We start from the raw sequence: 24,505 nt of genomic DNA on the forward strand, positions 1-24,505 counted from the left end.
ACTAAAAACACTGAAAGGTCAGAGCAGGCTAGTTTCTGCCAAAACAAGCAAGGGGAATAGTACCTGGACATTTTGCCTCATATCTCAGGTTCTACAACTGCTAGAAGCGTACTGTTTTTAAAAAATGAATCTGGGGATTATGGCTCATGGGGAAGGGGGAGAGATAACTGCTCCATCTCCTCCCACATCCATGGATTTAACTCTCAGATTTGGCTCCCAAAGTTCAGGAAGGATGGTGGCTCAGGAGCAGAACATATGCTCAATCCCTGGCATCTCCAGGTAAGGCTGGGAGAGACTCCCTGGCTAAAACCCTGGAGAGCCGCTGCCAGTCAGTGTGGACATCCCTGAGCTAGACAGATCAATGGTCTGACTCAGTATAAGGCAACTTGTGATGTTTTTACTAGATTTCCTCTTTGGGGATTTAGCTCCTAACCTATAATGCCTTTGTGTGCCCTTGTCACAGTTAAGCTGATGCTTAAAAAAATTAAATACACTGCTTACAAACTTCAATAATTAATTAAATAGTTGAAATAAATAAATAAATGGGTGGTTCCATTTGTGAGGAGGGGACTGATGTTCAACAGAGCTGCTCTCAGGGCCTGCATTTCTCCCCCAGACCTTTTCCAAATGCAACATATGCCAGGTGTGTAGACAAACAACACTTCTTAAGCACATAGTTAAGTTATGGAATTTGCTCCCACAAGATGCAAGGAAGGCCACCCACGTTTGGCCTCCTCCTTTTCCCCTCACATTGCTTTCAAAATGAAAGCCGATGAGCCAGTATCTTGACATAGCAAGTATCTTGATATGGACAGCATCTGCTTCTGCCTGGGATAACAGGGAAACTATACCGCTCATCATGCCTTAGTGGAAGGTGCCAATGGACGATGATGGGAACTGTGATTAACTCCCATCATCCTAGGCAGAAGCAGATGCTGTCATCATCAAGACTTTCTGCTTTCAGTTTCTGGACCCAAGGCAACCTTGGAGGGGCAAGGCCTGGCAAGCAGCCTGTGAGAGGCCTGATGAAGGTGGGCTGGACTCTTTGTCCCAACTGTTAGAATTTGAGAATTACATGTACTCCTACTCTATTTCTTGTGACACTCCAACTTGTAATATCTGATCGACTACAGGGTATCGTGAAAGAATTGTGTTTGCTATACAATCCCAAACTGGCAGGGGAAATGTTGTAACAGAATTGGGGAGGGGGGAAAACTCTGAAGAGTTGGCACAGAAGCAAGTTTTCTTTAAAATGCGATTAAAAAGGATGTCTTTAAAATCTTTTCTTAACAAGTTTTCTTTAAAAGGAGAAGAGTTTGCACCCCCAAAACACACGTTTTACACAAAACCATTAAGGGTACATTACCAACCAAAAAACCCAAAATTCTAAGGATGGACAGGAAAAGGATTTAAAATAGCAAAATATTATAATGCTTCTGATGGTTTCTTCGCTTCCTGAATACTATTTGAATTGCCACCTCTTAAAAGGGAGAAAAACAGGACTTGAGGCAGATACAGAAAAAGGACCAAACAAAAAACAAGCACCCTCTACCAGAAAAGTTGTTCATTCAGAAACAAAAGCATGACAAAGTTTTGGCAATAATCTAATTCTGAAGCAGTTCTAAGGAAACTATTTATGGGGATAAAAATAAAGTACTCTTTCAAGATGATTTACTTACAGCTTGCACTTTACCACTTAGGAGCACAATCAATCCCAACAGTAGTATAATTGGTGAAACCCTGCACAGAAAAGACAAAATTTGTATCATTACAGTGTATACAGGCGCTACAGAACAGTTCTGCAGTGGTTGAGAGACTTTCCCTCATAACGGGAGGAACAAGATACCTTCTACCAGCAGCACTGGTGAGAAAGACGACTACTTACTGCTCTGTCCAGGGTCGAAAATGGAGGCGCCGCGAACTTGCCATGTTTATCCTTTGCTGCCAGTCCTGCGAAGCAAAGGAAGGCAAGACTCGTTTGAAACAAACATTAACACCGCCCGAAGAGAGACAGCAGCTTTGCTTTTCAGGGAAGAAGAGCGACTGGGGGCACGCAGGGCAAGCGCTAGTGTCGTTCAGAACGGGCAGGCTGGCGCACGGAGAATATGTCCCGTCTCTCTCGGGACGCCTCCGAGTCCCGCTGCCTCCCGTTGTCGCTGTTCGCCACCTCGGAAGGACCATCTTCGCGGCTGCCCTTCAGGCGTTCGCTACTTTCCCGCCCGAGCACGCACGCGCACGCGCACACGAGCCGGCAGGTACGAAGCACGCGATCAGGAGGGCTCGAGGGAGCCGCGCCAGGGGCGCCAGGGGCGCCAGGGGCGCCAGGCGCCTCCCTCCCTCCCTCCCTCCCTCCCTCCCGGCGGGCTTCGGGGCCGGAGAGGTGCCGGCGGCGGCGGCACCCCAGACAGCAACTCCGCGCGCCAGAGCCACTCACCGGGCAGCCGCGCAGGGCGCTTTGCGCCAGGCTGTTCCTTCAGGGGCGTCGAGGGCCCGCGGCTGCAGCGCGGCTGGCGGAGGGCGCGGCTCGCTCTCCTCCGGCGGGCCCTCCCACGCAGCGCCTGGCCTCCGCGCCCTCGGGGGGCGGGGAAAGGAGGGGCCGCCGCCCAGCAGCGCGGCCGGGAGGCACGCCGCCTCTCCTGCGCGAGAGACGCCCGGGACGGGCCACGGGACGGAAGCAAGAGGGATCGGGGCCCCGGGCACCGGCACGGGCGAGCAGCGGCGGAGCGAAGCCAGCGAGGATGGGCAGCGGCGGGCTGGGGCCGGGCGTCGCGCTCCTCCTGGCTGCGCTCCTGCTCATCACGGAGCGGCGCGCGGCGGCGGCGGCGGTGAGTAGCATCGCCCTGGTCCGGACTCTCTTCGGCGCGGCTGAGGCGGCTCCCAGCGGCTGGCCCTCGGTCGATAGCGGCGGCAGTTCTGGATACGGATGGGGCGGGGGCTTGCTTCTGGTGGCTAAGGCGAGACCCACGAAGTCCTGGTCGGGCAAATCCTTTCAGTAGCCCTCCTCTTACTCCCTCGCCGCACGTTGCTGCGGGCTCTCTTCTCGGCTAAAACCTGGCATCGCTCGCCAGTGGAGCCCCTCGTGATGCTGGAACTCCATTGGGAGGAAAGTAGGAAGAGCCGGGCGCCCCGGGGACCGCTGCTGACGGCCTTTAGGGTTTCTTAAGAAGGAGGCAGTGCCCGTGATGGTTGTGCCTCGGGATGTGTGGGCAGAGCTTGGAAAAGTTACTTTTTTTGAACTACAACTCCCATCAGCCCAATCCAGTGGCCATGCTGGCTGGGGCTGATGGGAGTTGTAGTTCAAAAAAGTAACTTTTCCAAGCTCTGTAATGGGGATAGATGGTATGGGACTGTGGTGGCTACCCTCCTGTAGCACTTTTGCACACAGCATGTTCACAAACGCCACAGAGGTCCTCTATTTTATTTGTGTCAGATCGTCCTTCAGATACGCTTCCAAGTCCTCTAGGACTCTCATTTAAGTTTTAAAGCTCTTTACTAGAGAGTCTTCAGTGGAGGTGGGCACTTCTACCTCTGTGCGTAGAGAGTGTGGCAAAGGGCGCTTGCGGTCTCGGACCAGTAACACATTGTTCTAAGCTAAACAGGGCACCTACTGAGGCCTTGTCCCCTCCCTCATCCCTTTCTCTGCTGAAATCCTACTTGAAGGAAGCATTCCCTTGCAGCTAATAGAAGAGGCTGCAATGTGTGTGGTGCCCAGAGTTGTTTCTCTTGTTTGCAAATGTGTCCACAGGCCAGAAATAGTTGGCAACTCTGCCCTAGCACCTTTTCAACAACCTCCAGCTCTGACAACTGAAAATCATCCTACAGAGTGACCTAGACCCTGTTTGGAACACCTCCACTGATGATATTGCCATAACTGTGGAGTCCAAGTCACGATAGATACAAATTATTTTATCCTCTAAGGGTCTTGCAAAAATATCACAGCAAGCTATTGAGGACTCTACAAAATCTCCTTCTTGGTCAGATTGCACAGGGCTTTGAACCAGTGGGAAAAGCTCCCCTGAACAACACAGACTTCTTTTGCCACTACAGAATAGGTTTGGCAATGAACTCTAACTTGTGTTTAGTCAGTCATTTCCTTGCTTCATTGCCCTTCCTTCAGGTGTGTATCAAAGGAGTTGTGTGGGCTCTGCTCAGCAGGAGTGGGCACTTGATCCTGTCAACTCAAATCACCACCCCAGAATGATTAGGACTTTGACAGAGCCCTCAGGTCAGGAAACCATCAGAATCCACTAGGGGACAGCAGTCAAAGTGGGAGAAGTAACAGCAAATTTCTTTTGAAGGCAAATAAACAGCATTAATATTTCCAAAGCCATGTTCATTGATAATATAGTAGTATGAACATTGTAGGCCCAGACTAAAAATTACATATATATTATATAATATAGATATTTAAAACCTACAAAAGACTTTTTCTCATAAATTTCCATCGTTTTAATCACTGATACAAAATCATTTCCATACCAACCATCAGCTCCCATTAGAACTCAGCATAAACTCATGAAAGTTTGGAGAAATGCACCAAGAGGTTGTTTAGCTTAATTTGTGATAAAGGGAATTTTTATCTTCTGTAGTATCTTTAATGCATTTCAGAGACTTTATCACATTTCAGTCTGTACTATGCAGATCATCTTTAACTAAGGCTCATAGCACACTGCATATTTATATTTATTTTTTATTAAAAGATTTCTATACCACTTGTCATTTATAAAAAGAAATACCAAAGCTATTCCACTATATAGAATAATAAGAACTCTAATTAAAATTGTTAATGAGATGTTGTTCATTATTAATATTTTATTTAGGAACAAGTTCCATTGTTCTATACTCACTTATTTTGGAGTAAGACCCATGGGACTCTGTAAGATGATACCATCCTTGCTCAGCATGCTTCTGAAAACCAGTTGCCGGAAGCCTCAGGAGGGGAGAGTGTTCTTGCACTCGGGTCCTGCTTGCGGGCTTCCCCCAGGCACCTGGTTGGCCACTGTGAGTACAGGACGCTGGACTAGATGGGCCACTGGCCTGATCCAGCAGGCTCTTCTTATGTTCTTAGAATATGAGTTTCTATACATTTTTGCAAACTACTTCTCTGTGTTCAGGAAATAGGCCCTACTGTAACATCATTGGGTGGCTGGAGATTTAGGTCAAATGTGCTAGGGGAACAGTTTCCAACTATGACCCTGGCTCTCCTCTGTTGGAAAAGAGACTGAGCTTAAGTTTCCTTACATCACATGCAGTTTGACCCAAGGCTGTACTACAGCCTATAGTTTTAGCTATATTGTAAAGTTTATAAACAAGAAGATAAACATTGTTTCATCAGAGTGTGTCAACAAGCATATAGATAGAGGTGATCCAGTGGACATAGTGTACTTAGACTTTCAGAAAGCTTTTGACAAGGTACCTCACCAAAGACTTCTGAAGAACCTTAGCAGTCATGGAATAAGAGGAGAGGTCCTCTTGTGGATAAGGAATTGGTTAAGAAGCGGAAAGCAGAGAGTAGGAATAAATGGACAGTTCTCCCAATGGAGGGCTGTAGAAAGTGGAGTCCCTCAAGGATCGGTATTGGGACCTGTACTTTTCAACTTGTGCACTAATGACCTAGAATTAAGAGTGAGCAGTGAAGTGGCCAAGTTTGCTGACGACACTAAATTGTTCAGGGTTGTTAAAACAAAAAGGGATTGCGAAGAGCTCAAAAAAGACCTCTCCAAACTAAGTGAATGGGTGGGAAAATGGCAAATGCAATTCAATATAAACAAGTGTAAAATTATGCATATTGGAGCAAAAAATCTTAATTTCACATATACGCTCATGGGGTCTGAACTGGCGGTGACCGACCAGGAGAGAGACCTTGGGGTTGTAGTGGACAGCACGATGAAAATGTCGACCCAGTGTGCGGCAGCTGTGAAAAAGGCAAATTCCATGCTAGGGATAATTCGGAAAGGTATTGAAAATAAAACAGCCGATATCATAATGCCATTGAATAAATTTATGGTGCGGCCGCATTTGGAATACTGTGTACAGTTCTGGTCTCCTCATCTCAAAAAGGATATTATAGAGTTGGAAAAGGTTCAGAAGAGGGCAACCAGAATGATCAAGGGGATGGAGCGACTCCCTTACGAGGAAAGGTTGCAGCATTTGGGGCTTTTTAGTTTAGAGAAAAGGTGGGTCAGAGGAGACATGACAGAAGTGTAAAAAAATATGCATGGCATTGAGAAAGTGGATAGAGAAAAGTTCTTCTCCCTCTCTCATAATACTAGAACTCGTGGACATTCAAAGAAGTTGAATGTTGGAAGTTTCAGGACAGACAAAAGGAAGTACTTCTTTGCTCAGCGCATAGTTAAACTATGGAATTTGCTCCCACAAGATGCAGGAATGGCCACCAGCTTGGATGGCTTTAAAAGAAGATTAGACAAATTCATGGAGGACAGGGCTATCAATGGCTACTAGCCATGATGGCTGTGCTCTGCCACCCTAGTCAGAGGCAGCATACTTCTGAAAACCAGTTGCCGGAAGCCTCAGGAGGAGAGAGTGTTCTTGCACTCGGGTCCTGCTTGCGGGCTTCCCCCAGGCACCTGGTTGGCCACTGTGAGAACAGGATGCTGGACTAGATGGGCCACTGGCCTGATCCAGCAGGCTCTTCTTATGTTCTTATCAGTAGCTGAAGCTGTGATGTGTCTGCAAGACCACACCAAAGCAGGAAAGTTTCCTCTTTTGTTGACATAAGCATGTGGGGTAGTTAGTGTTTAGAGGAACAGAGCCACTTCCATGGTCATTGAGGGTTAAAAAACTGGCCCATTTTACTGCTTTCTTATTTCCCTTCAACCTTGAAGGCCCTTCTTTTGAATTTCTGCATTGCACAGAGTCTTATACCTAATGCCGATGCAATAATACTTGTTGCAATTCTTGATTCCGATGATGAGTTCATCTTCTGACGTCTGTGTAAGGGGAATTGCATGTTCTTGCATCACAACTGTACATCCCATGCTGTCTTGCCACTGAGAAATAGAGCAAAGAGTTGGGCTACAAAACAATTTTTTTAAAATATGGACTTCAGCAAACCATTATACGGTATAGATGTTGCCCCTACTCACACACAGAAAGTCTAAGTATTATTATTTTTTTGTTTAGTTCAAGCTCATCTGCAGCTGAAATTATTTGGTCATTTGCAGTTCAGACCAATAATGATATACAGCACACACAAACCAACCAGTTCAGTTCTGGTTCATATGAGAAAACTGTGATACAAAGATTTGTATTATAGCTGTTACCACAATGAAGCAAAGCATGCTAACAGGTTATTATAATTAAAGCTTCCATCATGTGAAAGGATATTCATGAACACAGTGACCCCTGATGTCCATGTGGACTTTGCACAAAGGAAACGTATGCATATAAGATTCCATGTGGTCAAAAACTTCAGTTGTGTAGGGATCCAGCTGTGTACAATCTTCTGTGCCACAAAAAATGCATGAAGGGGGCATGTGTGTCAGCAGTAATTGCTGTGATGCCTTCAGTTTGAGATGCTGACTCATCTTTCTGAAATCAAGCTTGAAATATCTGCTTAGAGGTTTGACACGCTCTCTACCATTACTAGAAATGGAATGGAATGCTGATCATGACTACAGTGGGACCAGCCATATTTTTCCCCCAAGAGTGCCCTTGAATATGATGCTACATTAGAATGTAGCCTTGTTACCTGGAGTATTCTTTGGCAAGGAATGAAGCAGTATAAGTGCAGCCAGGAAAGCTGCTGCTTAAAGCTTTTTTTCACCTGCTTTGTATTTAAAGGTAAGACACACACGCTCTGCTGCCCACATGGAAGGTAATTACAATTTTCCCTCCTGCTGAATATCCCACACACACTTCTCTGAAATATTTAGCACACCTCTAACACAAGCCTTAAGATCAAAGGTTAGAAAGAAAAGGCTGTAGTTCAAGTCACCAACCACAATAACATCCGCCTACAGATGCTGACTGAGCATATAAGGGCAAGGTGTGCTGCAGCAACAGCAATGGCACTCCTTCCTCCAACAGGCTGTTTCTCTGTACATGCTGCTACAGTAGCTCCTACCTTAAAGAGGAAGCAGGATTCTGGTCCAGTCATTGCCTAATGCTTCTTAGACCAAGCCGTATTGAAGAAGGCACAGCCAAATCCAAAATATATAAATCCTCAAAGATGTCGGTTTTACTTTGATTCGGGTGGAATCATATTGGTTCACACACAATATGTGTGAATAGGGTCCATACTCTTAAAGGAGCAGTAAGGCTCCAAAGTTGCATGGCTTCCCCAGCTCTATCCCTCCCTTGGGTCCATGTGTTGATATGGACAACTGAGCCAGGGAAGCCTACATACAGAAACCTCTAAGGAATCCAGAACCTTTCACAATTGAGGTTCAAGCTCATATGGAAGCCTACATATATAAGCTTTCGTTGCCTAGAGAACTGTGCTTATTGCATAGACATTAGGGGCTGGGAAAGTTGTGTGATGTTGGGAGTGAGGCCACTGGCATAGCCTCGCTGCCTTTTTCAGGACATGGATCCTCTTCACGCATATAATGTGTGAAAGGATCTTGAAAGTGTAGTTAGCACATTAGGTGTTTTTGGTCAAACCCTTATTTTAAACAGGTAACCTGTTTTCCCTTACCCCGCTATCTTAATTCTGTTCTGGTTCAGATTTAGCAGAAATTTACATAATGGTTTGGGTTCTGTTTCAGTTCAGGAAAAAAACAAAGCTTCATTCTGGTTTTTGATTCAGGTTTGGTTTGACTCAGAAGGCCCTTTATTTCCCAGAGATCCAGTAGTCTGTATTGCATATCATGCTGATGAGTTGTTCAAATAACATTTGATTAGTGTTGTTTCACTTCTAACCCTACATTTTGCACTGTAGGCATGGAGCATCCTTTGGTATGCCCAGCATAAACTGGTAAAAGGTAGAATGTGTGTTTGTAATAAGAGTATGGAAAACATAGTGGAATGTGATGTCATAAAAAGCATAGTAGGAACAATAATTTATGGGATGATAATAGTGAGAATTCACCCTCAGTGATATGGGATCAGAAAACTGGAAATATTATTTCTTCCATCATGGAAACAAAGCTTAAATTGAGTGAAAGGTCTTTCCCAACACCACCAATATATGAAGGAATAAAACCTAGTAATCATAGCCATAACCTGCTCTAACAATTTCAGGTTAGAAGGGAAGGTTTCCAGGCACACAATCCCAATACCTCTATTTTAACATGGTAACGTCTGCATGGAACACCATAAGAATTGAATTCACCATGGAGCAGACTGGAGCAGTTGTTTAGCTCTACTGTGACATAAACTCCCATCCCATGCTTACTTTTAAATAGCAAGTTCCTATAATATTTGGCAGGGGAAATTTTTTATGTGTCCTAGGAATGCTCTGAGTCTGTCTTCAGTATCCTTTCCATTCTTTAGTGTTTGCTGTTTTTTGTCTTTTGGCCTCCACTGACCTTTTGTCTCTAATTATCTATACAGTTTCCTTCCTCTGGACTTACTACTTTTTTCACCTCCATTTCAGTCTACTTCCTGGAATGCATCTCCAAGTTACTTAAGAGACTGAATCACTTAAACTACCTTTGGGATCCATATTATACAAATGTCTATATCTTAAAGAGAAGCTGTTGCTTCCAAAACGTCCCCTTACTCCCTCCTAACCATGTGCTCTGAATGTTGTCATGACAAACTGAAACAGCTTTTGCAGGAATGTTGCATATAGGCTTTGTTTGGGCAACTCCCTGCATTTTGAAGGTTTCCTGCAGAGGGTTCCTGCCCAGAAACATTGACAAAAACAGGCTCCAGGAATGGGTGGATCATAGGTATAGCATGCTGGATCAAACCTCCATCCTGGCTTACATTTCCATTTCCTGCATATGAGAAGAGATGCCCAACAAGACATAAATGATCTCACAGTAGGTTTGAAATTTCAACATTGTATCAAAGCTAAGCTGGCAATAAACATGCTTACTAATTGCGAGTTTTCTCAAGATTCAGCAGCCACAGATGTTCAAAATGATTACAGGAGTGAAGGAGCTGTCGCTTCTCTTAGGAGCATTTTTGCTTGTTACTGTTTTTCCCGTATACAGTAATCTTTCTCTTTAAAAGTTATTAGATGCACCTGGGTGCACCTTCTTATTTCTGTCTTTTACATTCTTTTACCTCCCCCCCCATTAAGCAATCTCTCTTTGTTGCACAAGCAATTCTCTTGCAGATAGAAAAGTACCCAGAAAGTCAATGTTTTCAAGCCTTTGGTTCAATTGTCTTCACTTCACTTAGAGTATTTACAAACCACCTTTCAAACTAGTTTCACAATCTCTGTGTGTGGTCTTAAGTTTGAGAGAAATATCTTGGTTGTACTTTTATTAGTCCAGCTAGGACAAGATCATGAATATGGGATAGTAGTTGAGAAGTGGGTCCACTAGAGCAGGGATGATCAGATTGTAGGTCATGGGCTTGATCTGGCCTCAGATTAATTGTATCTGGCCTATCAAATTTTTTATCATGGTATGGTAAAAAGTCTGGTTATAGTTATAGAGATCTGTACAATTTGCCAGTAAGGGGCAAATATTTTCAGAAGTTTGTGTGTGTTTGCATGTTTTGTGTGAGAACTAAGGTTGCTCATTTCAAATATGATAGGACAATTATGGCTCACCAAATTCTTCAGATTTAATACAATTCAGAGAAGAATTTTCCCAACCCTCATCCTTGCTTATTGGGCTGAGACTCCATTGGCAGTGGCAAGCTGTGGCAAGCAGGAATGGGAAAGGGAGGTCTTTGCGCTCTCCTTTTTTCTCCTACTGTTGCTACCAGGAGAGGGGGAAAGACCCCCTTTCCCCTTGCTTCGCTCTGCTTGCTGTTACTTGCCACTGTTGCCGTGCAAGTGCAGGAAGTGGGGTGAAGGGCCAGTGTTATAGAAAGAAGAGATCAAGCATTGTGGAGGCAGGTGTAATTCACAAGTATTCTCTATTCTAATAAGATGATTGAGCCTTTTATACTTTGAGAGTAATTGACTCTTACAACAACTACACAGAGTGGAACTTTGAAAATAAACTAATCTCTGCTGCTATTTGGTAATATGTGACAACAAAAGGCATTTCACCCCATCAAAGACAATGCTTGTTCACCTCATCTTCCTTTTTCTTGTTGTTTTTCTAAAAGCAATATCCTCTGAATTTGTGGTTGCTATCCATTGGTAAGCTCTCTGGTACGAGGCCTACTGAAATAAATGGGAATGGCACAAGAACACAGCTGCCTTTCATTTCAACTGAAGAGCCACAAGTCTTAAACTTTTGGTACTTCTGACTGGTCACCCCTGTGGTTAAGGGTTTTTCTCACCCTGACTTCTAGTTTTGGCAATGATTTACAAGCCAAGCGTTTAATTATTTTTCTTTTGGGAAGCAATGTGTTGCTATGAAATGCTGTTGCTGCTGCTGTTGGAACACCACCTCCACCACCCTTCCCAGTGGGACTGCTGCCTGGCAGACGTGCCTCCTGCAGGACCAGGTCCCAGGTACCCAGCCAGCTGTGACTAATTTCCATCACCTGTCCCTCTTTGGAGGGATACATAAGCCGGCTGGCTGAGGTGGCCTGGGAGACCCAGTGCCTGCAGGAAGAAGGAGAACATTGCCACCCAGGGAAGGAGAGCCTGCTGTTGCTGCTGCTGTTGGAACACCATTTCCACCACCCTTCCCAGTGGGACTGCTGCCTGGCAGATGTGCCTCCTGCAGGACCAGGTCCCAGGTACCCAGCCAGCTGTGACTGATTCCCATCACCTGTCCCTCTTGGGAGGGATACATAAGCCGGCTGGCTGAGGTGGCCTGGGAGACCCAGTGCCTGCAGGAAGAAGGAGAACATCGCCACCCAGGGAAGGAGAGCCTGCTGTTGCTGCTGCTGTTGGAACCCCACCTCCACCACCCTTCCCAGTGGGACTGCTGCCTGGCAGACGTGCCTCCTGCAGGACCAGGTCCCAGGTACCCAGCCAGCTGTGACTAATTTCCATCACCTGTCCCTCTTTGGAGGGATACATAAGCCGGCTGGCTGAGGTGGCCTGGGAGACCCAGTGCCTGCAGGAAGAAGGAGAACATTGCCACCCAGGGAAGGAGAGCCTGCTGTTGCTGCTGCTGTTGGAACACCACCTCCACCACCCTTCCCAGTGGGACTGCTGCCTGGCAGACGTGCCTCCTGCAGGACCAGGCCCCAAGTACCCAGCCAGCTGGGACTGATTTCCATCACCTGTCCCTCTTCGGAGGGATACATAAGCCAGGTGGCCTGGGTTTTTGTCTTTTGTTTTTTCTTTTGGGTGCCATTGGTTTTAGCTATGGGGGTTCGGTTTTGTTTTATATTGTAGTTCTTGGGTTTTTATGTAGTTTGTATGTTGTATTTTACTTTATCTTGTACGCCGCCTAGAGTGGCCGCTTGTGCGGCCAGATAGGCGGCCTACAAATAAAATTTATTATTATTATTATGTATGAAGGATTTTTGTGTCTCAGCAAGAGTCAGGATATGATTTGTTTTTGTGTTAGCAATGTGAATGGAAGATAGACTCCTGATACAAGCAACAAATAGCCTAGAAATCCTAACAGGAAGAAGGGAAAAATCGAAACATGGTGATATTGCTTTTGCACAAAATGAATAGGGAGGATGATTGAGACAGTGAGCAAGGATGCTGTTACCCACTTCATACTAAAGCAAGGGTGGCTTGGGGACTGAAGGTGGTTCTTCAGGCCTCTCTCTTTGGATCTCAGAACTTTCCCCAAGCCACACCCCTCGCTGGCCCTGCTTCTCAGCCAGAGTATTTTGCTTGCTTGGAGTGTGTCCTTGAACACTGATAATGCCTCTTGTCTCAATGGAGGAGTATGTAAGTGTGTAGAAACTAGCCTGCTCTACAAAGGGGAAATTTGCATTTGTTGCTTGGGCCACGTTTGCCCCTAACCCTAACCCTACCAACACTAGCATGGGGCCCAGAAGGGAATGTGGCTTTTAGGCTGAAAAAGGTTCCCTGCACCTGTGGTAAAGAAATGGCTTAAGGGTCAAACCAGATATGCCATGGAAAACCAGTGATTTCGATCCTCTGTAGATTTTTTTTTAAAACACACACACAGCAGCCTTAGGAGGCCCTCCAAATTGGATTGGTTCCATAGAACTATTGGGGGGATATTCTATTCTCCTGATTTAAAACACACATCTGAGCTGCTGTGCACCAAATGCAGCTCAGGTAGGACTTGGAGTGATTCTAATAATGAAAATGGCATGGTGGAACAGACTAATTCCCCCTACTCCATTGCCACTGTCTTGGTCCAGTTCACCTCCTCTGTTTACCAAAAAATTGCAGGGAATCCTATTTGTGGATTGCTTGATTGTACCTAAAAATTGTCATGTTTAACAGGGCTGGAAGCAAAGGTCAAGAATTGTTCTCATACTTAGATGAGCACAGCTCCTGTCTGGAAACACACGCAGGTTTTGGAAAGCAGACACAAGGTCTAGGACAAACAAAAGTGTAATGTTTATTATGCAAGGACTCATTGGTCCCTTGAACAGTTTTCCACATATTCCCACAATTTGATGAGCATTTACCTAGTTATTAATATTTCCCCATTATATATTAGGAAGCTGAAAATATTGTTAAAAATGACTCGCTCAGACCACAAAGCAAAAGATACTTTGAAAATTCAGTTATTTTTCCTCAAAACTAGTAGTTTAAACTGAAACTCTTGTATATTTCTTGAATTTGTCATCATTTTCTACTTCTTATCTTTTCTCATCTATTTCTTTTTTAAGAAACTACTTACTATAGCTCCTTATTAAGTCCCATATGCTCAACTGCACAAAAACTTACTTCACACTGCACAATTTTTTTGACACAGCAGAAAAAGTGCACATTAGAATGGACCCTGCACTCTGCCATCTTAAGAGTGTATCTTTTACAAATGAACTCTACGTAAAAGAGGTCTGAGTCAACATCCGAGAGGTTTCCTGCCTGCTTTTTGTGTGTGTCCTGCACTGGGATACAGGATGTACTGTTTTAGTAAATTAGACATCTCTAATATAAAATTCCATGTGCTGCTATCCCATGAGATTTATGCAGACAATCTAGCAAATATGCAGCTGCTAAATAACAAATTCTTAAAGCTGTAGGATAGTAAAAAACTTCCTGCAAACTGGTGAATGCCTCAACTCTGTCCTATATTTTATAGCCTAGTGATTGAAGTGCCTGGTTGTGTGGGACTAGTATGTTGATTCCGTTCTCCCATTTTCCCAAAGGTCCCTTCCCAGAGCCTTCTAGATTCAATAACTGGCATCTGGATTAACTGCCATACCTTTGGGTCTAATTATCTTCCCAATTTGGGAATTGGGATTGGTAATCTAAAAAGTTTATGTTTTAAAGAAAGATATGATTAATATAAAGACTGCGTTTAGACATTAAATAGTTGTATAATGCAGACTTAAAATCATAGGATGCCAATTCAGAAGTAAGTCTCAGTGTGCTCAGTGTGCACACCAGCCTTCCTCAACCTTGTGTCCTCCAGTTGTTTTGAAGTACAGCTCCTGTCATCCTTGAGCATTTGCCATCCTGGCTGGAGCTGTTGAGAGTGAATCCAAGAACATCTGAAGGACACCAGGTTGGGACGGCTGACAATATTACTGTGGCCTTAATGAACTTTGGAGCTATGACGTTCACAGCATGACTTTAGGCTTATTAGCAGCTCTTGGCTAATCTCAGAATTGTTCGGATAAAGCAGGATAACAATACATGCTGCCCTGAACACTTCAGAGGAAATGACTTACTTATACAAGACTGACTTCTGACATAGATATGTATGCCATTGTACTGTAAGTTAACAATACAGTGCCCCGAACCAACAAGCGACACTTTATTTGTTGCACAGGACACAGAGGTGTTGGAATAACTGCGCTCCTGAGCCGGCAAACAGTAAGTAAGCACTCCGACACGTTTTCGCTTTGTGCCAGCAAAACAAACTTTAGTGCATACATAAACAATCACCAACACAAGCTGTACTCCTATCTTCCCACACACAGCCTGGCTCCCTGGGCTTGTATTTTATAGCCAGCCCCTTTGATCCAGTGCAGCTGTGTGTCCTTCACATAATCACCGTGATACATTTAACCCATTCCCAACATGGGGAATGACTCAGCTTAATGAGCTAACACTTTGGAGCTATGACGTTCACAGCATGACTTTAGGCTTATTAGCAGCTCTTGGCTAATCTCAGAATTGTTCGGATAAAGCAGGATAACAATACATGCTGCCCTGAACACCTCAGAGGAAATGACTTACTTATACAAGACTGACTTCTGACATAGATATGTATGCCATTGTACTGTAAGTTAACAATACAGTGAATTCTTAACGGGTGTTTGGACACCAGCTCCTGTACAGCAGGACACATGCCAAAGCCTCTTAGCAAAGGGTTCACTTTTTACATTTGCCATCGAGGGAGGAGATTCTTTAACATCCGCCCACGCTTATTGTCTGGCCTGAACCCATTGAAGTCAAACACAAATGCAGAGGTGTGCTTTTCTTTAGGAGAAGTACTGGTGTTGGTTAGCAAATTTGTTATTGTTACATTTAAGACAGGGAAAGTGAAAAGAAAATTTGTTGCCAAAAAAAAAAATTTGTTTGATGATCATTAATATGAAATCCTCTTCTTAAAATGCGGGACTGGTATGACATGCCTTCCCTGCAAATGATTACAGTAGGGCCCCGCTTTGCGGCGTTCCGCTTTGCGGCGTTCCACCGATATAGAGGTTGTCAATTACAGAAAGTCCCCACTCCTATGGCACTTGTTCCACTTTTACAGCGTTTTTCAGGCGTCGGGCGCCATTTTAGACAATGTTAGTCAATGCATTTTGCTTTATGGCAGATTTCTCTTTATGGCGGCGGTCCGGAACAGAATCTGCTGTATGAGTGGGGCCCTACTGTATAAATGAAAAGAAACAAATCATTTTGGTGTTGCCATAGCCAAGTGTAAATTGTTGTGGGCATTACAACTTCCCACATGGATTTGATGCTGATCTGCAACTTGTGAGTGCATGGTAAAGTGTCATATGCACAGGGTCTTGCTTAGCAGGTAATTGATTGTGGGTGTCTTCCACTGAACTGTCACATGTTAGATTGGTCACAAGTCGTCTGCCAAAAAAGCTTTTTTCCACAGTTTGCAATAAACATTACTACATGCTTGACACTTGCCCATCATGGGACATTGGCTCTTGATACACATTTCTGCAGATGGATTTTTTTACAATTATTATTCATACTTTTAGAGAATACAGTTATCCAAGTTACAGGTAAATTCCTGAAGTTGCACAACTGTTATGTTACATCTTTTAAAACACAATAATAAGAAAGCAGTTAAAACTACCTATGGTAATTTAATCACCTTTCTAAACTACCTTTTTGATTATTTTTGTAGGGAAGATCGGTCCAGTTAACACAAAAATAGTTTAATGTTGTATAAATAATATCAGCTAAAATACAAATGTTAGGTAAAGAAACTACAGAAAATAAATTCAAAACAGGCTACCATTTTACTCAATAACAGAGTGCCAGTCACAGGATGTACTGCACTGAAGCATTAAACAACTGAAGAACTGTTGCTAATTATTGCTCATAAGATTGATATTGAAAGCAGTGAGAGACCTTGCTAGTCCAAGCTCTTTCTCTCTTTTCCAACATTCCTTCATCCTTCCTTCTCCTTTTTGCTTCTTCAGTTGTGCTGGATGATAGAGCTAGTTTCATGGCCTTTGGGATACTGTGGTCTGTGCTGTACGAATTCTTCACACAACTGAGATGTTGATGGTTGATGCTGTCCCAGTCCCTCACACAACTCCTCACACAACTTTCTTGATGTTGATGACTAATGCTGCAGTCCCAGTCCCTCAGCAAGGATGCTGATTTTTTTTTTGCTATTTCTATGCTTTTCCGTTGCTGTACATTACAGATCAGAAGGTTGTTTTAATGTCTGCATCACAGACTTACTAGATAAAATACACTGGCTATTTAGAAACAATAGTTCACTTATTACCATTTCAGTTTTCAGTTTGGGGACATATTTTTAACATAAGTGAGTGATTGTTTTAGGTTTTAAAAAGAATAAGGATAACATTGTATTGCATACTAGACAATTTCTAGTTTTGAAATGTTTTTTATTTAAAGGTTGCTTGGGATCTGAAAGAGGCATTTCACTTTTGACCTTTACATGAAATTAACTAATGTTCCTCTTTGTGGCAGTGCCACATAGTCTTCTGGGTTAATGGAAAGACTTCCTTATTCAGTTCAGAACAAAGCCTAACTCTATGTGAAAGGATGAGAAAAGATAAATAACTTCTCTGCATTTAAAATCTATCTTACGCCGGATCAGAATAGACATATTAAATGCAGATTTTTCAAAATGCAAATAGCATCAGCTGAGGGAGCTGATCATTCCATTTGTTTCCAGGCCCAATCAAGGTGCTCCCTCATATTAGTATTTAAAGACCTAAATGACTTCAGTACTAAATAACATTAGTATTGAAAGCCCCAAATATTTGAAAGACTGTCACCTTCCATACCGTCCCTTTTGGGCATTAATTTCAGCAGAAGTGCCCTGCCCTCAGAGGTTCAGGATGCCCTGGCCTGGGAGAGAACATTCTCTGTTGCAGCTCCTAGGCTGTGGAATTCCCTCCCCACAGAAATGCATCTGGCATTTTCATTGTATTGCTTCTGTTATATGCTGAAGTTGTACCCTGGCCTTCGACGCCTGAGACACACATCTTTCAGGACACACTCTGTGTGACTGTAATTTATTTTAAATTATTTTTAATATTGCATTTCAGATTGTTGTAACCTGCTCTGGCAACTTATGGTAAAGGGCAGGTAAGAAATCCAATAAATAAAAGCAATAATGTTGTTAGGATTGCCTTAAGTGTGGAGGGGCAGTGTAATTCTTCCTACACGGCTGGTCCTGAGGAAAATTCTTCCTCTGAAGTTGGAGTTTGCTTTGGGGCAGTGGTTCCCAAACTTTGTCTCCCAAGGACCACTTGAAAATTGCTGAAAGATTTGGCAGACCACTTGTTGATTTTTTTGAGTGCTGTAGCAATTGTAACGCACTGTACAAGATGCTGTGTGGTTTCTAATTGTATATTTGAATTCCATCGAATTCAAATTGTAATACAACATACAATATAAGAAATAAAATAAGCAATACAAATATGATTACAAACCAATATGAATATTGAATGTGATGGATGTGCTGCCTCCCATCATCAACCACACATCTAGTGTTGACCACATTTTGGAAACCTCTGCTTTGGAGGGAAGTTGCCCCTATTATTTAGCACAGTCCTGCACTTCTGAAAGGAGATATCAAAGAAGATTGACATAACAGAGAATTGGGCCCTGATATCGACTAATTATTTGTTGCACTTCTGTAGGGTTGTCTGTGCTTCATGGAAGTAGCAGAGGTAGTAACATAACTTTAGAGCATTTCCTCCCTCTCTTGGAAATATAAGATGGGTGAATTGAAAAGCTGGAAGGCATGAAAGTGCATTGGAGGATCACTAGAACTCAGGGGGCTGGTGGGGGGCAGGATAGTTGTTTGAAGAAAATAATTGCTGAATATTGTATAAGAACTTTTTAAAAAAAATTCTCTATTATTGAGGTTTCTATATAATGGAACGAAGGGCAACACCACACCATACATGCTTTAAAATAGTAGTGTTTCTGACTAGCTTCCAGTGATTCTATTGAAGGGAATTTGTGGGAAACACATTGATTAAGTCTTCTATGGGCAGGACCAAAAGGTGGGTCTGAAAAAAAGCCAAACAGATCCATTGTGAATCCCAGAGGTATTCCATTTGAGAGAATTCCATGCAGCTGTGCAAGCACATGTGTTTTAGACAAACCTATTTGGCAAGAACTGTGGCATCTATATGCTACTCCTGGTTCCAAGTTTTATTCTAAGCTTTTTCTAAGCTGAGAATTAACAGGGAAAAAGAGAGAAAGGAAGAAAAACAAGAGAGAAGAAAAAACAGGAAACTTATTTATTTATTTAAATTTATTTAAAACAAGAAACTTGAGGAAATGAAGAAGATAGTGAGGGAACAAGAAAAATGAAGATGCATTGAGAAGAATGGAGGAGTAAGGGGATGCCCCCCAATTATTTGGGGGAAGAGATAATCTCCCTTCCTTAATCTATAGTTAGGTACTGAGACTGTGTGTTAGAGACACTTGACATATAGGAACCAAACACCATTCTGATATTATATTTTATTAACCCTCTAACAACCAAAATGCCATCCGGAATGGAATGGCCCAGAACAGCAACTTCTAAGCAAGCCAGACCTACCAAATTCACCAGTCACAGATGACTAGATGGGATTGATGCAATAAGCAATAAAGCATCCATGCAAACCATGTTCTGTTATCCATTCCAGGCTATAATATGATATAGAAAATGGCCTGGAACAGCAACTTCCCAGTGAGCCAGACCTACCAAATTCACCAGTCACACATGTCTACATGGGATTCATGCAACAAGCCACAAGACGTTCCATGCAATAATACGGCTTTCCTGAACATGTCCCAGAACACAAACATCCAGACTAGCCAAGCCAATCAAATACACTGTCATGCATAACTAAGTGGAGTCAATACATTAAGCCCAAAACCTTCACAGCAACCACATTCCGGGACCCATTTTGGTTGGGAAAATGGCCCGGAATGACAACTTTCTAGCTAGCCAGACCAACTAGATTCACAGATGACTGGATGAGATCAAAGCATCAATTGGCAAAAACTTCCACAGAGGTGCCTCTTCCATGCAATAAACAGTATTCTTAGGAAGGTGCCTAGAATGTCCATTTGTGAGTTAGCCAAAGCAACAACATTCGTTACAGTTAAGCTTTAAAAGCCATAAACAGCTTGGGGCCTCGTTATCTAAGAGACCGCTTGTCTTGACCACTTGTCTTGATATGAACTTGCCCAGACATAAATATCTGCAAGAACTGCCCTTCCCAGGATGCCATTGCTCACACAGGCCCACCTGTTAGGCATGTGGGAAAGGGCTTTTTCCTGTGTGGTTCCCAAATTGAGGAATGCCCTCCCTTTAGAGCTATAACAGGCCCCCAATTCTCCCGGGTTTTAGAAAGAATATAAAGACACATTTTAAAAAAATTAGCCTTTCAACTATTTTTAATTCCTTGTAAATGTTTTTAATGTGTTTTAAATAATTTTATTGATTGTTTTGTGTTTTTATTGCTGCACATCACCTTCATGTCATTTTTGGCAAAGGAGGTAGTACATTTATTTATCATCATCATCGTTGTTGTTGTTGTTAGTTCCCAGTGTAAATAGTAGGTGCAGGGGTTAAAGCCCTCCAAGCCCCCATGTCAGGATCCCTGTATGGATCAGCTGACCTACGCCTTCAATTGACTTTTGCAAAGCTCATCATGCAATTGGCATTTCATCTAGTTTGGCCCTCAGACTAGCTGTAGCTGTCCAAGGTCCTGTTCTCCAGCCTTGTTATCGGAGAACCTTTCACTGAAATGTTCTTCTGCCTCCACCTCATGCACTCTGTTCAATGAGTGGGAGTCCCTCCCACAGGTTCCTGCCTTGAAACATTCATAACCTTCATTTTGAAAGTAGTTATGTCAGAAACTAGCTGGTGAGTCTAAGACACATATAACTTGGCCCAGAACTTGATTGCAAAGCAGAGGTAGAGTATGAGTCCAAACACACAAGAGTGTTTCTTTGAACCCAGTTTTCTGCTGTGACAGCACATCTATTTCACAGAGGGCAAACTCTTTCTTATTTATTTATTATTATTTAAAATATTTATACCCCGCCCTTTTTCCGAGGAACTCAGGGCGGCTTACATTAAAACATTAAAACAGCAATAATTAATAAACATGATATTCAGTTTAAGCAATTTAAAATGGAATTAAATAAACATAAGTTAAAACTAACTACATTGGTTAAAAGCCCGTCTAAATAGAACAGTCTTCACCTGTGCACGAAAATTTGATAATGAGGAAGCCAACCGGATCTCAATAGGGAGAGAGTTCCACAGTCTAGGGGCGGCCACCGAAAAAGCCCTATTCTGTGTCTCTGCAAGATGAACTTGCAGGAAGGAAGGGGTAATAAGTAGAGTCTCGCTGGAGGATCTTAAAGTCCGAGCAGGTTCATAGAGGGAGAGGCGCTCTGACAGATAGCCTGGACCTAAGCCGTATAAGGCTTTATAGGTCAAAACCAGCACCTTGAATTGTGCCCGGAAACAAATGGGCAACCAGTGGAGCTTATACAACAGCGGGGTTGTATGTTCTCTATATCCCGCCCCAGTTAACATCCTGGCTGCAGCTCTTTGTACCAATTTCAGTTTCCGAGCAGTCTTTGGGGCAGCCCCACGTAGAGCGCGTTACAGTAGTCTAATCGGGATGTAACTATGGCATGTGTCACCATGGTCAAGTCTCCCCCTTCCACCTCTGCCAGCCAACCTGCCCCTCCAATCTCTCTCTCTCATGGGCAGCAGCACTATCAGTGTTGCTTGGTGGACTTAAAAACAGCAAGGAAGGGTATTGCTGATCACCCCAGAGGTTCTTGTGTCATTGCAGGGATGTCTGCAGGTTATCTCCCATTTCCCAATGGGAGGACCACCATCATGTGTGACTGGTTAATTTGGTAGGTCACTGGAAAGTTGCCGTTCCAGACTGTTTTCCTTAAAATGTATTATAGCCTGGAACAGGTATCAGAACATAGTTTCTTTACCTTTTTATTTTAATCTGACTTGCCCATAACGTAGGTCTGTACTGTGTGAAACTATATATTAGTGAGGTTTCTTTAACTCCCTCTCTAAAAATGGGATTTAATCTATGTTTTGAGTTCTGGTTTACCTCAGTCCGCCAAGTTCTCCCTGCTATGGTAGAACAAAAAATAAGGATTGTATCCAATGAAGTCATCCAATTTGCTAGGGACTTTTGTATGTTCAGTGCAACTTCCACTCCTTCTCTACCCCCAAATCTGTACCAGAGGGTTTGGGAAATCCCCAGAACAGATTTGGGAAGTCATGGGGGAGAGGAGAAAAAGAGGAAGTTCCATTGTGCAAGCAGAGGTTCTTGCACAAATGGGAGGACTTGAAAGGTTGTCACACAGAGGAGGGCCGGATCTCTTCTCGATCATCCCAGAGTGCAAGACACAGAATAATGGGCTCAAGCTACAGGAAGCCATGTTATGGCTGAACTTCCTAACTGTTAGAGTGGTACGGCAATGGAACCAATTACCTAGGTAGATGGTGGGCTCTCCAAAACTGAAGGCACTCAAGCAGCTGGACAGCCACATGTCGGATATGCTTTAAGTTGGATTCCTGCATTGAGCAGGGGGTTGGACTCTATGGCCTTATAGGCCCCTTCCAACTCTATGATTCTATTCTTGTTTCTTTGACTTTGTTGGATACAACCCTCAGTTTCTACAGGCTTATCAATTTAGTGGCTAACACACAGTGCCTTTGCTGTGACCTTCATGCAGTTTAAGTAGGTACTTTAATTAATTAACTAGGTGGTATTTGCTGTCTTGGCACTCAACTACTTCACTTGCTTCTTACCTTACCTTGACACTTTTGTTATTCCTGGGGGCAGATGCTTCATCAGCTGGGGCTCTCTTGCTCACTCATTCTAAATGAAAAAAAATACAGGAGATTTTAAAGAAACATTCCCCCAAATTTCTATTTTTTCCTAAATTCAAATAAGTTCTTGAGAAAAATTGCACACACCCTTCTCCATTTTTTCAGGGTTGTCTTTACATTTTTAGCCAGGGCTGACAGTAACAGTTAGGGGATCAGATGAAAGCAATGCTATCCTGAAGCCAAAAAGCCTTGAGAGTACTTAATAAGACCTTCACTAATACCTTCACTCAGTCACTCTGAAGCTAAGGCCAAATACTGAGACCAAGGTTAAAACTGGCCCAATCATGCGGGTCCGATTTTCCACCATCAATGCTCACAAATGTGCTGTTTGCAATAAAGGAACACCTTCCAGGGCAAATAACAAGGAGAGGCTTTTTGGAGGCAAGCCAGTATAGGGTCTTGATCTGAGCTGAGTGCATAGTGCTGGACTGGGGCCACTATGGCTGCTTTTTCTTCAAAATAAAAGTAGCAGTGTATACATGCTTTTAAAAAGCATGATTAATATAAAAAGTAGGTTTGTTCCAAGTTATATTTCTCAGCCCAGGGGAGGCTATTGTGCCAGTATTGTCTGATAAAGCTTGAGTACAGTAACTTGGTCCAGCTTGGACGTAGTTTTCCCTGCTAGTGTGGAGAAAAAGCCATGCAAGCCATTTTGGACACCTGGTAGACTCTTATTTTCCCCACATCCAGGATACATAACCCTGCAACAAATATTTGTAAATATCAGAATTGGATTTCTGTGAAAATCCCATTATTCTTTCCAATAATTTAGGAGATTCTGAGAAGGTCAGAGCAGACAGGCCATAGATAGACACCAATAGGTGTTGTAATTGTAAATATTGTAATTCATCAATCACTGGTAAATGGTATCTAAGCCGCAATATAGGAAACTGCAAAAATTCAACCAGCATTCATAGCTATAATCCCAAAGGCGGATTTCTGTAATACCTTATTCATGTGAAAGATGAATTGTTTTCTGACGAGAGGTAAGCCACAGTGCTCTGTCTCTTGGTAGGGTTTCATTATGGGGCTTCTGTCATTTCTGTGCTTAATATCTGCATTAATTTCCTTTAGCCTTGGGGAAACTGAGGAAGAGCCATAGCTCAGTGGCACAGGATCTGCCTTGCATGCAGAAGGTTCCAGGCTTGATCCCCGGCATTTCCAGGTAGGGCTGGGAGAGACCCCTGCTGGAAACCCTGGAGACCCACTGCCAGCCAGTGTAGACACTACAGTAGGGCCCCACTCATATGACGGGTTACGTTGCAGACCCCCACTGAAAAGCGAAAAGCGCTGAAACGCGGAACTCATTGAATAGAATGGTGCGTGATGCCAGAAAACTGCTGTAAAAGTGGAACAAGTGCCGTATGAGTGGGGCTTTAGTCTAATTGCATCTAATTTAGACCCCTGCATTAGTGAAGCGCTGTAAAGCGGGGCCCTACTGTACTGAGCTAGATGGACCAATGGTCTGATTCAGTGTAAGGCAGCATTCTATGTTCTAAACCTTGGGGAAACTATTTGGAAACTATTTTATTGACTAATAAATCCCCAGATTTGCTCAACATGAATGGAAAGACTACTCTATCACTTATATTATGCTGTAATCTTTGAGACAAACCTAAAATAACTTATTAGCTGTACTGTGTGTTAGTCCTGGTCAGAGTCTCTAGAGAGAAATTTGGAGTGATTGCACATCATGCATAAGACCAACCCAACCCTGGATGTGCTGTTTAGGTCATCTTTAATATGGGTTAATGTTTCAGCCCATATTAAGTGATTTTAGCTCTAGTGGGTAA

At 43.3% G+C, this 24,505-nt stretch overlaps 2 protein-coding genes across 3 annotated transcripts in view; one reads left to right on the plus strand and one right to left on the minus strand.

The window, feature by feature from the left end:
- Positions 1–3,103, minus strand: part of COL4A2 (collagen type IV alpha 2 chain) — a 305,291-nt gene extending 302,188 nt beyond the window's left edge. Inside the window, exons 1-3 of one of the 2 annotated variants that reach the window (XM_061607561.1) lie at positions 2,435–3,103; positions 1,886–1,950; positions 1,680–1,740 (exon numbers count right to left, since the gene is read on the minus strand). In XM_061607561.1, the coding sequence (XP_061463545.1) occupies positions 1,680–1,740; positions 1,886–1,929 (105 nt within the window). In that variant the 5' untranslated portion in view covers positions 1,930–1,950; positions 2,435–3,103. Of the gene's footprint in view, positions 1–1,679; positions 1,741–1,885; positions 2,256–2,434 lie in introns of those variants that run through there. The other variant, XM_061607560.1, reaches the window with a different exon arrangement.
- Positions 2,642–24,505, plus strand: part of COL4A1 (collagen type IV alpha 1 chain) — a 200,916-nt gene continuing 179,052 nt past the window's right edge. Inside the window, exon 1 of the mRNA XM_061607562.1 lies at positions 2,642–2,825. Coding sequence (XP_061463546.1) covers positions 2,739–2,825 — 87 coding nt within the window. The 5' untranslated portion in view covers positions 2,642–2,738. The remainder of the gene's footprint in view (positions 2,826–24,505) is intronic.

The sequence above is a fragment of the Rhineura floridana genome, chromosome 2 (genome assembly GCF_030035675.1).
Source record: "Rhineura floridana isolate rRhiFlo1 chromosome 2, rRhiFlo1.hap2, whole genome shotgun sequence".
NCBI lineage: Eukaryota > Metazoa > Chordata > Lepidosauria > Squamata > Rhineuridae > Rhineura > Rhineura floridana.